This window comes from Gadus chalcogrammus, chromosome 7 (assembly GCF_026213295.1).
Source record: "Gadus chalcogrammus isolate NIFS_2021 chromosome 7, NIFS_Gcha_1.0, whole genome shotgun sequence".
Taxonomy (NCBI): Eukaryota; Metazoa; Chordata; class Actinopteri; order Gadiformes; family Gadidae; genus Gadus; species Gadus chalcogrammus.
Window position 1 is genome coordinate 23,353,482 of NC_079418.1, and position 12,223 is coordinate 23,365,704.

The 12,223-nt window shown below is 43.1% G+C and overlaps 1 protein-coding gene across 1 annotated transcript in view; it reads left to right on the forward strand.

Moving 5' to 3' along the window:
• Positions 1-1,158: 1,158 nt before the first annotated feature.
• Positions 1,159-12,223, forward strand: part of tmem132e (transmembrane protein 132E) — a 243,723-nt gene continuing 232,658 nt past the window's right edge. The window contains exon 1 of the mRNA XM_056594165.1: positions 1,159-2,331. Within this exon, the coding sequence (XP_056450140.1) occupies positions 2,262-2,331 (70 nt within the window). The 5' untranslated portion in view covers positions 1,159-2,261. The remainder of the gene's footprint in view (positions 2,332-12,223) is intronic.

A 12,223-nucleotide genomic window follows, 5' to 3' on the forward strand; every position in this document is an offset into this window, starting at 1 on the left:
CAATCATGTTCACCTTCTATTGACGATCTGCCAAAGGGGTTCATTGTTGTATGGCTGCTGGGGTTCCCCATTCTAACGAGGAGCTGAAGAGAGAACATCTTTAGTTTACTCTTCACGAAGGCTCAGTTAATGATTTTCCACATTATTGAGTTTTTTGGGGTTGAATCTTGCAATCTTTTTTGAGCTTGGTGGATGCATTGTTCCATAATCCTGTTTTTGAAACCATTTCCTCTCTCAACAGAAGCAGCTTGACATGACAAGTGGTTCTGAGTACATGGCAACATTGATAAAGTTTACTCATTCAAAACAAATTCTTATTTTAATTCAGAGCTTCGTCAACAAATGGTAATTGAATGTAATATCATCCAACTGCTGATGGTATGACATGGTCTCAAAATGATACCCATTTGAAGCTATTGGGTTTTCTAATATGGAATCCCTGGTGTGACTATTTTGTGTTCGACGTACAGGATCTATTACAAAACAAAATCTTTACACACAACACACATGCACACACACACACACACACACACACGCACACACACACAGTCAGCTAAATTATATTGCAATTGGTTGCCCAGTTAATTGCAAATACATTTTATGATGGAGAGTTTCTAATATGCAAACCCATGCAGCAATTAAAATACTAATCTCTGGTTAATGGTTGCTGTAGTCATTTGGTCCCTTTCATTTGTATTGTTTTGAGCATTTTATTTTTCCTTTAGTTGGTGATTCTGTAGTAATTAGAAAAATGAAACTCACTGAACCGATATCTCTATAATCAGAGACAGCGATCAGTTCAAAAGGGGCTTATTGAATATTTTTTTATATTCAATAAAAAAATAATTGGCAAGTGTGTCCTGCAAGGTCTATGTTATTCCACATGTATTGGGCTCATTCTTTCATTGTCAATACACATTTACATGAATACGCATGTATTTTCAAGACAAGTAGGCTACTCTAATGTCTACCATCTTCCCCCGTCATACACTTACTCAATATAACAGGTGTACACCTATTGACGACGAGCTTGGTAAGCGGAGGGTACTTTTACACAGTGTGCATGTGTGTGTAGGCCTATGTGTTCGTGCGTGTGCTTGTGGGGTTGCGGTCACGTGACAAACAACTGCGATGCCCAGTGCCCAGTGTCCACTTTGAGCCGTGCGGTGAAATGTGGAAACATCTCGGCATTTGGAGAATCTTCGATTTCGTGTCGGACCAGCGCTCATTCATTCATCAAACAGCACTACGGTGAAAGTGGACTATTGGTCATAGCTGCAGAAATCAAACGTGTTCTTGGACTCCAGCTCCGACGGTCATGAGCGTGCCGCTGCTCACTGAGTCGCTGTCGCAACACTGTGCCGCTGGAAGTATTTAAAAGCGCACGAAAGACGGAAAGAAGCCGATGTGTTTGGAGCACATTCCTTGGGGATATCAATTCGATATTCAAAAATACCGCAAAGGGTGACAGTGGGGCACTTCTGTTTGAGCGACGTGGATTTCAATGGGCATTACACCTGGCTTACTCAGAAATCTTAGTCGGTGTATGAAGTGCGGACCATCGAGGCTCATTGGATTCTCCCCACTGTGTCTGGGATAAAAAAAAATCCGACCGGTTTTTGGAGCCGGACCCTCACCGAGACCAGTAAAGACACTGATAGATTTTGGCGCAAGCTTTTTTTCTTCTTCTTTGAGTAGAGACGCGGTGTGCCCGCGGAAAGGCTCGGGCGCGTGCCATCGCGTTGTGTTGCCCATCGCACGAGTTTTCCTCATTTTTGCGAGAATCACATCAAAACGAGAACACTGTCACAGCGAGAACCACATCAAGACGAGAACCCCGTCAAAACGTGGACTTGGCTGGATGTTTGGCACGCCAGTATTTTCCACTCCCGGTAGACCGCTTTGCCCAGGTACACCGTGGGAGAGGATTTAAATCCGGATACCTGTAACTTTCTCCCGTTTTGGAACTCCAACTAGTTGTCCAAGTCGATATCGTCATGTGCCTTTTTTGGAGACTCTGATTGAACACATATCGGGGAGACAAAAGAGAGAGGGGTTATCCAAATCATAAGGGCAAGCCATCCACTCCTACATATGCGCACATCCAGCGTTGCGCCGAAGATATACATGTAGGCATATGTATTTTTACATGTATGAATGTAGCCTACAATTTGACATTTGGACCGCCGGAGAAGTGTTCAAAGCGTCGAGTGGAAGCGATATATGAAGAAATAACTTGACTGGGATTACGTGCATCTGGGATGACTACCATGTCAGGTGCAAGATATTGCGGAGGAACTCTCCTGCTCTGCCTAGCGTCCCTTTCCAATGGTAAGTGTCCCCTGAGAGAGACCGATTGGCTACCGATGGGTTAGTCAAAATTTGTTGAATTGTGTTATTTGTCTGGGAAACAAAGTGAGCGGTTGTTGTTGTTGTTTTTTCAGCCGCCTTCTCAACGCTTATTTTCTGATTGGTCATCGCTAGATGGACCCAGACCCCTAAACGCATCTACTCATGCAGCCTAATTTGTAGGCTATTCGGGTTTTACGTGCTGCATGAGCTATATTCCAGTTAAGCACACAAGTCTGTCTTGCGTGTCATGGGTGGTGTAGGCTACATCAAGGTCTCCACGTTATTACAATAACGAGTTTAGCCATAGGCATGTGTGTGCATAAAACATAGGCTACTGAAGTATATTATTTCATAAACAGAGTGGGCCTAATCTTGTTTTAGGATATTCAAGGACATTCCTTATATTCACGTTGTAAAGTGTTTTAAGGAATAAAATCGAACCAAACTGCGCTGGCTTTTTAACTGCAAGCATAATCTCCCTATGGCCGCTGGATTTAAATCGCAGGAAATTTGTATGCGCCTCACATATTCGGCACTCAGGCGCCGCTTGTAAGTAAAAAACAAAAATACACCTTGCCTCAATTACTGAGTGAATTTCTCGCAAACAAAATACCCCCCCCCCCCAGCCCTTCTTAGCACTTGTCTTTGAGATCTCAGAGATACTGCAATCTATATTTCTGAGGTGTGCTCAAATTCAGTGGTCAGTCTTTCTTAATTAAGGGATCTCCATAGATAAGAAAGCTGCACTGTCCAAAGCTATTCCACTCTGTGTGTGTGTGTGTGTGTGTGTGTGTGTGTGTGTGTGTGTGTGTGTGTGTGTGGGGGGGGGGCAGGAACTCCTGTTTCAAGCAAGTCTGCGCTCAAAGCCCTGATAGTTTCAACCACTCTACCCCTAGTCACTCTCGGGTGCAGGATAAACATTGTGTATGGGCCATATCAAGAGAAAAATCCAATAACCCTGATATATGGGCCAGATAAAGTACAATTCCCTCACGCCAACATGCAGGATTTTGGATTTCTTTCCTCCTTCATTGCGTAAGGGACTGTAGGTTTAGTAATGTAATGCTTCTATTCCACCTCACAAATCTACTGTAAGACTTGTCCGATGTCCAATGTTTTTTCCTTGCCCTGACTTGCAATTTTAAAACACACACACACACACACACACACACACACACACACACACACACACACACACTCTGATGCAGGTGTCAACATGTAGATGAATCAGACCAAATTGTGCACGTAATGCATCCGATAGCTCACAACCACATTGGCTCAGAGATACTCACTGAAGCACCAATGGTACTCCAGCCAGGGATGAGGGCTCAAGGGCCTCATAGCTATGATATTATTATTCTCTTGATTGATCTGTCCAACTGTAAAATGAACCATGGCGTATAAACAATAATACACAATGGCTCTGGCTTTCTCTTGCTATGATGGAGATACCCTGGTCTTCCTGCTTCTTCCTTTGCCCTGCCAAGAGTGGGCACTGACTGCCACCCACGCTATCGCTACAGCCAGAGGCACTTCTTCAGAAGAATCGACATGGGAGTGTGAACGTTACCATCTCAGTGTGATGCTGGTTTTAGTATAGCGTCGTGGCTGTATGAGGTCAGAGTCCGCGCCGATCAAGTTCTAATCGGAGCGAGGCGATGTGTGCAGCGTCCGCCAGAGGTGTGATGTCAGAGCTGAGGGCTGATTGTCTCGTCGTGGCTTTCATTCTGCATTCTCGTGGGTTGACTGGGCCCAGGGAGAAGCATTTGCCCAGTCACGCTGTTGTTATGTACCTGGCGGGCGTCCAGCTACGAGCCTGTCTCACTGGGTACAGAGGCTGGATGCGGAACAGAGGAAGCGAGGGAGCAAGGGGCCGCTTGATTGACAAATCCTCATGTTCTTGGTGTCAATGATTTCCATTAGGTCAAACTGCCCCAGGCTGCTCTTAGTGTTTTCATTTTGCTTCCAGAGTTTTTGGCAAAATTGTTTTATCATTGCGATCAGTCAATTTTAGAGTCTGGGGCATCTGAACATTGCGTACAGTGGTGTTGATTCATTATTTGTGGTTACATTGGAGTTGGATCTGTGTGCACCCTATGACTTGGAATCCCGAAGCATATAATCTTTTTCAGCTTTATTGAGCAGCTCAATACAGGAGCTTGAGTCAAAGGGCAGTTTTAGTGTTGCTCTTTTTATTATCCCACAATCTCTAAAAACCCATTTCATATTTTTTCTTATTTTTTTTCTTGGAAATATAATTTCCGATTTTATGTACTAAGTGCGAGGAAAAAATAAAAGTACCTCCCACACAGTCGATGTCACGCACAGCAGGTAGCAAAAAGGACAGACCCTATTAGACATGCATCGTTACTCAACACCACAATTACCCTTTTCCACGTTGGCCTAATAATCTCTCATGATGTGTGAAAGGGTTGGGCTTTAAAAATGAGTGCTGTAATAACAGTACATCTGTCTTCATGGGGGGGGGGGAGAGGTAGGTGACAAATGCTGCCTTTAGCATGAGGCGTGGCCCATATTTGTAACCTGTCTTGACTATATGACAGTCTTCCCAAACCAGGGGAGCGCAATGCAATATAGTTGCAATGATATTATAGGTACCGCACTGTCGAGATTGTAAACAACGAGTTGCAATGAACAAAATACGGTACAAAATTTATTAGGAATAGCTGGTAGAGAATTGGCCAAGCTTCGGTAACCTATTAACACATTCTTTAATATGAATGTGAACCATATTGACACCCAGCATTGAGAAACTTGCGTGTGATCTGTGTGTTGATGATGTCTTATATTTCCCTGCGGTCCCTTTTATAGCATCAGACCAGACTATGGCCTTGGCCCGCTTGAAGCACACACATGGCTTCGTGCAGACTTTTGACGGTGGCTGCATTGTGGCAATTATGGAGCAGACACTGTCCTAAGGGAAGTCAATCAGCAGTAGAAGGAGTCCATTGTGAAGCACCGGTCTCCTCAGTCGTGGCTCGATGCAGTAGACTTCCACCTGAGGGCTTGGAGACCTAATGGCCTTTTTCGTTTGTTCATTAAGTAACAGCCAAATAGTTCACCATGCATCTCCCTGCACTTTGTGGTTTGAGCTTTCATGTACAGCATATGATGAGCGTATGATCAGTGTGTTTCTGTATCATGCCCGCGGTGCTGGCCTTAATAGCCAGCCATTTACAATACAGAGTGTGCGCTCATTTTCCCTTCAATCAGCTGGAAACTCTAAATGATCTACTACATTAAGTATTCCCTCCGTTGTTCAATGAATTCAATGTGTGTGATTCTTTAAGGCTGTTAAAAGTGAAACCAGATGTCCTAATCTTTTAGGGTAAACCGTTAAAGGCTAGATTATAATATCTGCACTCCTGAGCGTTTATCACAGAGTACAGGTATGTGTTTGCTGTTTAGAATCCCTTGTTAATAAATAATGAGGTGTAGAAATGCATTGATTAAATACAATAGTGCATAGACTTTTTAGCCTTTAATCAGAATAACAGTAACTCTCAATGCCAGGGACCTGATTCCCCAGGATCAATGGAGGAATTCTCTGAGGAAAGCCATCGTGGACAGAGGGGAGCCCAGAGGGGTCTGACACGTGACTCTATTTCTGCCCATTAGAATGCTTTTTTCGGGGGGGGGAGGATTCTAATGTGGATCTGAGTTGAGCTTCGATTGAAGGATTCATGAACTTATCAGATGGCGCACAGGGTGAAAAGGGCCTATGTGTTAAAGGTTTTGAGACCATCACTGCTCGCTTGGAAATGTGATTCCCAAAACGGTGTCTAAATGCAGCCAGTTCATAAAAAAAAATTAATCAAAATGAATAAATGAATATCAAGTTGTCTTTCCCATTCAACACTTAATGCACTCTAAAGGTCCCTGAGAGGAGATATAACTTCTTCTGTTACTTTAGAAAATCAAGGGTCTTTTTCTTGCACTTTTAGAGGGCTTTGGGTTGGTGTAATTTGATGTGGGTCTGTGAAAGAATTTGTTATTCTAAATAATATCAAGGGCTTTACAAATACAATTCACCAAAATACACAGAATGATTAGCTATTCCAGCAAGAGATGCAGCTACATGGAACTTGATGGAACCTAAGTAGAGTCATGCGGTGTTGGCATAGTAACTTGGGGAGAAAAACGGCAAACATATCATTGCATGGCATAGTTTAAAGTTTTGGCGAATACTGGCACAGTGTGTTGGTTGCCAAATATAGTGATGTATCCCTTAGTCCTACACAGACAGACGGAACCCTAGATTGGGCTTTCTTGCACTTCTATGATTTCAAAGCACAGCACTGTGGCAGATATACTGTAGGTGCATACCTCCGAAATACAAAATGCGACTTGGCCTTTGGCATTGACTTAAACAGAAAAGGAGGGAGAAGAATGTAATGGCACTAATAAAGTTGTGCCCCGAGCGCCTCCATGGACCCAGGGAATGATACGTTATAAACCTCTTTTGTGGACCACTGCGGTTTTTACTACTGATTTAGCAGCTACATGGTTCCATCCATAATAGTTACATTTATTGGTTTTATGGAACCAATAAATAACCTCTGACTGATGGACGAGCCCTAACAAGATGTGGCAGTGTCTTTACAGAGTAAAACTAAATGTGCCATCAGATATTGATAAACCATAGGGTTCAGCCATGTTGATTATGCTCGTACCTGCTGGAAAATATCTAATGTACTAGTCAACTTGGCTATACACTGACAGACTGTGTGTGGCAAACATCATATGTTCAGTGCATTATAACATGTGATGGCTTACCATTCTGAAAAAGTAAACTTGTGACAATTTTTTAAGGTTGAGCAAACGCAGTGGAATGAAACGGGAAAATAAGGTTGTGCATTTTCCCAAAAGTGTTGAAAATGCGACATGCACTTTAGCTCAGACTAACCGGGTGGATTGGCTCCAGACGGCAAAGGGCCCAGCAACCGCTGGTTTTGACCCGCTCTGGAGACCTTGGGTTACAACCTATGTGGGTGTGATGGTTCACTTCGCTCAGGGTTTCCCATTAATGTATTAGACTGTGGCGGCCTGCCACATGCTAATTTCTACCTCCACAGTCTCTGCCTTTGTAAAAAGAATAAGAAATAGCCTCCAGCAGAAGCTTTTCTATTATACTAAATAGAAAAAATACATTATTGCATGTTAGATTAAAACAACAATTCATTTAATTAAAATGCAGCTATAAAAACGTCAAATTAGCTTTTAGTCCAATGCATTTATTTGTTATATTCTGTTCTCTGTTGCGTACGGCTGGCGGTGCTGTACAATGCAATCATCCTGCCGACATGTTGAAGGCAACTTTTGTTTAAGTGCAACCAGGTTTCTGGCTAAGCTGAATTTGAAAAAGTCGTTATCCTGTCTTAGAAAACATATGGAAAATGTCCAAGTTGATCAAATGTCCTGAAAAAGCAGGTCATGTCACATGTTATTGATCATTTCAAAGTTTTTCTGCATAGCATATTTTCATGTCCGTTTATGTTTAGACAACAACTAAAAGTTGAACAGTTGTCTATCAAAAGTAATGAGCCAGCTTGCATGCTTTTTGAAAAGATACTCGTGTGATATTCGAGTGAACACTCTAATGATATATCTGTCACTGAAATTGAATGAGACACTTCTTTAAGTTTGTAAGCATTCATCATAATCTTTTTTTTGCCGAGTTCATTCTAAATTCAACAGGTAGCGTTAACTATCAGGCCTGGGCATGTTTCTTTAATACATTAATAAACAGCAGTACAAGTTTAAGCAAAGTGCACTGCTTCATTACTTATGCACGGGAGATGGAGGGGAATCTGAATATCTTTAAAAAGAAATCACATATTGAAGTCCCCCACTAACCCAAATGAGTGGAATTCATAAATAATCACAAACGTAAAGAAATCAGCCATGTGTCCGTTTCTTTGCATAAGTGCTGTCATACTGCTGATACAGTGAAATTGGACCCGCCTTGAGCACAGAAAGGTTATGGGAAAATACCTGCAAAATGATATGCTGAAAAGGGTCGGAACCCTTAGTAGGTATACTTTGGCATATCTTAATTATTTATCTCAACACAGAGACTTTAGATTGAAAACAACTATCCACCCTCTACAGTGGGGCCCTCAGTGAGCGCCCTCTACAGTGGGGCCCTCAGTGAGCGCTCTCTACAGTGGGGCCCTCAGTGAGCGCTCTCTACAGTGGGGCCCTCAGTGAGCGCTCTCTACAGTGGGGCCCTCAGTGAGCGCTCTCTACAGCGGGGCCCTCAGTGAGCGCTCTCTACAGTGGGAACCCCAGTGAGCGCTCTCTACAGTGGGGCCCTCAGTGAGCGCTCTCTACAGTGGGGCCCTCAGTGAGCGCTCTCTACAGCGGGGCCCTCAGTGAGCGCTCTCTACAGCGGGGCCCTCAGTGAGCGCTCTCTACACCGGGGCCCTCGGTGAGCGCTCTCTACAGCGGGGCCCTCGGTGAGCGCTCTCTACAGCGGGGCCCTCGGTGAGCGCTCTCTACAGCGGGGCCCTCGGTGAGCGTTCTGCAGTGGGGCCCTCAGTGAGCGTTCTGCAGCGGGGCCCTCAGTGTGCGTTCTGCAGTGGGGCCCTCAGTGTGCGTTCTGCAGTGGGGCCCTCAGTGAGCGTTCTGCAGCGGGGCCCTCAGTGTGCGTTCTGCAGCGGGGCCCTCAGTGTGCGTTCTGCAGTGGGGCCCTCAGTGTGCGTTCTGCAGTGGGGCCCTCAGTGAGCGTTCTGCAGTAGGGCCATCAGGGGCTCATTAGTGTAGGCTTTATTTTCCACTTTTTCTTAAGCAAAATCGATAGCTGTGATTCAATAGCTCGGCCTGTATCATATATTTTAAATTCTCATAATTACCTACTTTAAAAGAATAGTAATAAAAACGGTTGGAGAACCTCAATGGGCTGTCATTGTTCATCATACAATACATGGGAATCTAGTTTTACATAATAGATTGATTCTTTTTGCATTTGGCTAAAATCATCAATATTTTTTCCAGGGGCCCCCTGACCCTCTTAGAGGGCTTGGGGTCCATCCACCACCGTCTCTTAATGTATTCAGTGGGAAACACTGCTTTAATCTATTCTAAACAGCCTGATGTGACGGAGCCGTTCAGGGTGTTTGTTAGCTGTACTACAATTAGGCCAGGGCTGATCAATGAGTCGTGAGGAGGAAGCTGGTGATGACCTTGGATTATTGGCGGGTCCTGCAGCAGGGGCAGGATTTATGATTCTGCTGGAAGCCTGCCATTTCTGAATGCCTCAGTGTTGGGTACTGGCTGGCACCACACAGTCGGGGAAATCTCACACTGGAAAATCTCCTTTTAAGTTCTGCTTCTTGGCGATGGCAGATTTTTGTGTTGCTAGGATGTTTTATAATGACCTAGGTGCCTCTGTGGTTTGAAAAGATATGTAAAATGGAAATCAATCGATCAAATGTCTCCCGGTTGACTAATTAATGTCAGTGGTATTTAAAGAAGTTCCAATATATTTGAAAGAATGTTTAGTCTGTATAATATGTCCTCAAACAAAGATGTGATGGGCTTCTATCTTCCTAGTACACCTATCGCATTATCCAGTGAACCCTATACAATCCTATGGGGATTTTCATCATCTCAAATGCTGTTTCAAAATAACCTCGGCTTGCACTTAAACTGTCACCACCCACCAAAGTGTAATAGAGTTCAGTATAGATCTTGTGAGGTGTGCACTTTTGGCTAACACAAGAAACCATTTTCTGCAAGAAACAAAAAGGCTGTCGGTTTAAAATATAGCCACGTACACTGACGCAATTTAAGATACCAGAATTTTGACTACTATTTTGCTGGGGTTTCGAGACCTGGTTCTATAAGGATCCGGTTCCAAATTTCTCAAAACCCGAAATATAACTGGTCCAAGCTTATCACTGCTGTCGAATCCAGCGAGTCCTACAACGTTACATTGTATCTCAATAGCCCAGAGCCCTGTCATTTAAATCAAATCCCTGGTGCACAAACATACAGATTGTCTAATAAACTTATCGAGTTCAATTGAATTTCCTGCCAATCACGTTAAACAAAACAAAAACAAATTGAATTGCCTCACACTCTCGTTCGCTTCACTCCTCACTTGGTCTATTGGTTGCTTGTAGGGATGTTACGGTTACCGGTGTAACGGTAAACCCTGCTAAAAATGTTGTCAATAACAATTACCGTTTTCATTTCAAATAAAATTATTATCGCGGTGGATAACCGCGCCGGCGGTGTGGAAACCGTGTGCTTAAATTCTTCCCTGCTCTTCATCCGAGTCTCCTGAAGTTGCCGCGCAGGCGCACTGTTTAGCCTACAACATAATGTTTTAAAGTTTCTTGAAGTTGGAATCATGGCGGAAGGAGGAGACGACAGCGCTCAAGACATCCATCAGCCTTCTGATAGGGATGTGCATTTCTGGCAAAAATACTATTCAATATTCGCTAAGAAGTATTCGAAAGATATTCTAAAATCGTTCAGTCAAGAACCCCCAACGCACGCACGCACGCACACACGCACCTCGGATACAGGCGCATAAAATGACACAGGGAGAGGCTTTTATGATTTGTATGAAATCAATCTGTTTATTTCACCAACTGCTTCATAAACATTCAACATCAAAATTATTTAAACATGGGCTTAGGCAGATAGGCCTACACACACTCGCTATTTATTTATTTATTTTACTGAACACATCCTGCATGACGGTGAACTAGACGCGTCAAAAAAATAACTCCACACGGTGTGTCTTCTTACAATTTATTTGTCAGCAGCATTCGTAGTTTTGATCAGCAGAGAAATAGTCCACCAAAGACGTTGACGTCGCTCAGCAACCGAGGACGCTGGGTTTGATAAGTTACCGGACTACTTGCGGAGTGCTGGAAAAAAAAATTATATTACACATTATAATTTTTATATTATATTATATAAAAAATTATTCACCACCGGAAGTTGTAAAGGCCCATGCAAGTGAACGGAGCGTTCAAAAGCATTGAGAAGAGCCGTGAAATAAATAACAATAGTCACATTCATTATTCGATATTCTACGTGACTCCGACTATTCGACGATCGTTGCCCATCCCTACCTTCTAAGAGGACTAAGTCTGAAGTATGGGCATATTTTGGGTATTTAAAAATACTGCGATAATGCCGAACACCGGGATAATTTTGGTCACAATAACCGTGAGGTTAAGTTTTCATACCGTTACATCAACGTAAGGAAAAAGAGAAAGTACGCTTATGCTCAAAGTAAATTCCTTGGAAGGGGGGAACCCAATGTCAATGCATAAGCACCTCAATGTTGGGTATTGGTTAAAAAAACACAGTACATTTGTTTAGACTGACTTCTCGTCTAAACATCACCAACTCTCAACGGCTGCAGTTGTGTGACAATCATCCTCCACTCATGATGCGAGTCACCCAACTGTGGAGTCCCACATAATAATCCAATTGATAATAATCCAAAAATATTCCATCTCTTAAATGTGCTATATCAGATTTTTCCATAAACCCTGGCTGCCAGCTTAGCAGCTGCCTAGCGAGAAATTTCCGATTGGATGCCTTAATACCTACTTCCCCCCCATATTTCCTCAAATACATTTAAATGAGAGATGACTATCTTGGGACAGAGAGGGGAGATTGATGTATAGGGTTAATAAATATGTAGGGCCTAGTACATCTACCATGGTTAAAATAGTCTGTACATGACTTCAAATGATTCCTTCAGAAATAATGAGCATAAAACAACACTTTAGTGTGAAAAAAAACACTTATTGAAATAAACAGTCCCCCACACAGTTAAAAAATACAGCTCTGTTAAGAATTAGTCAACTCGCCTTTCCACAAA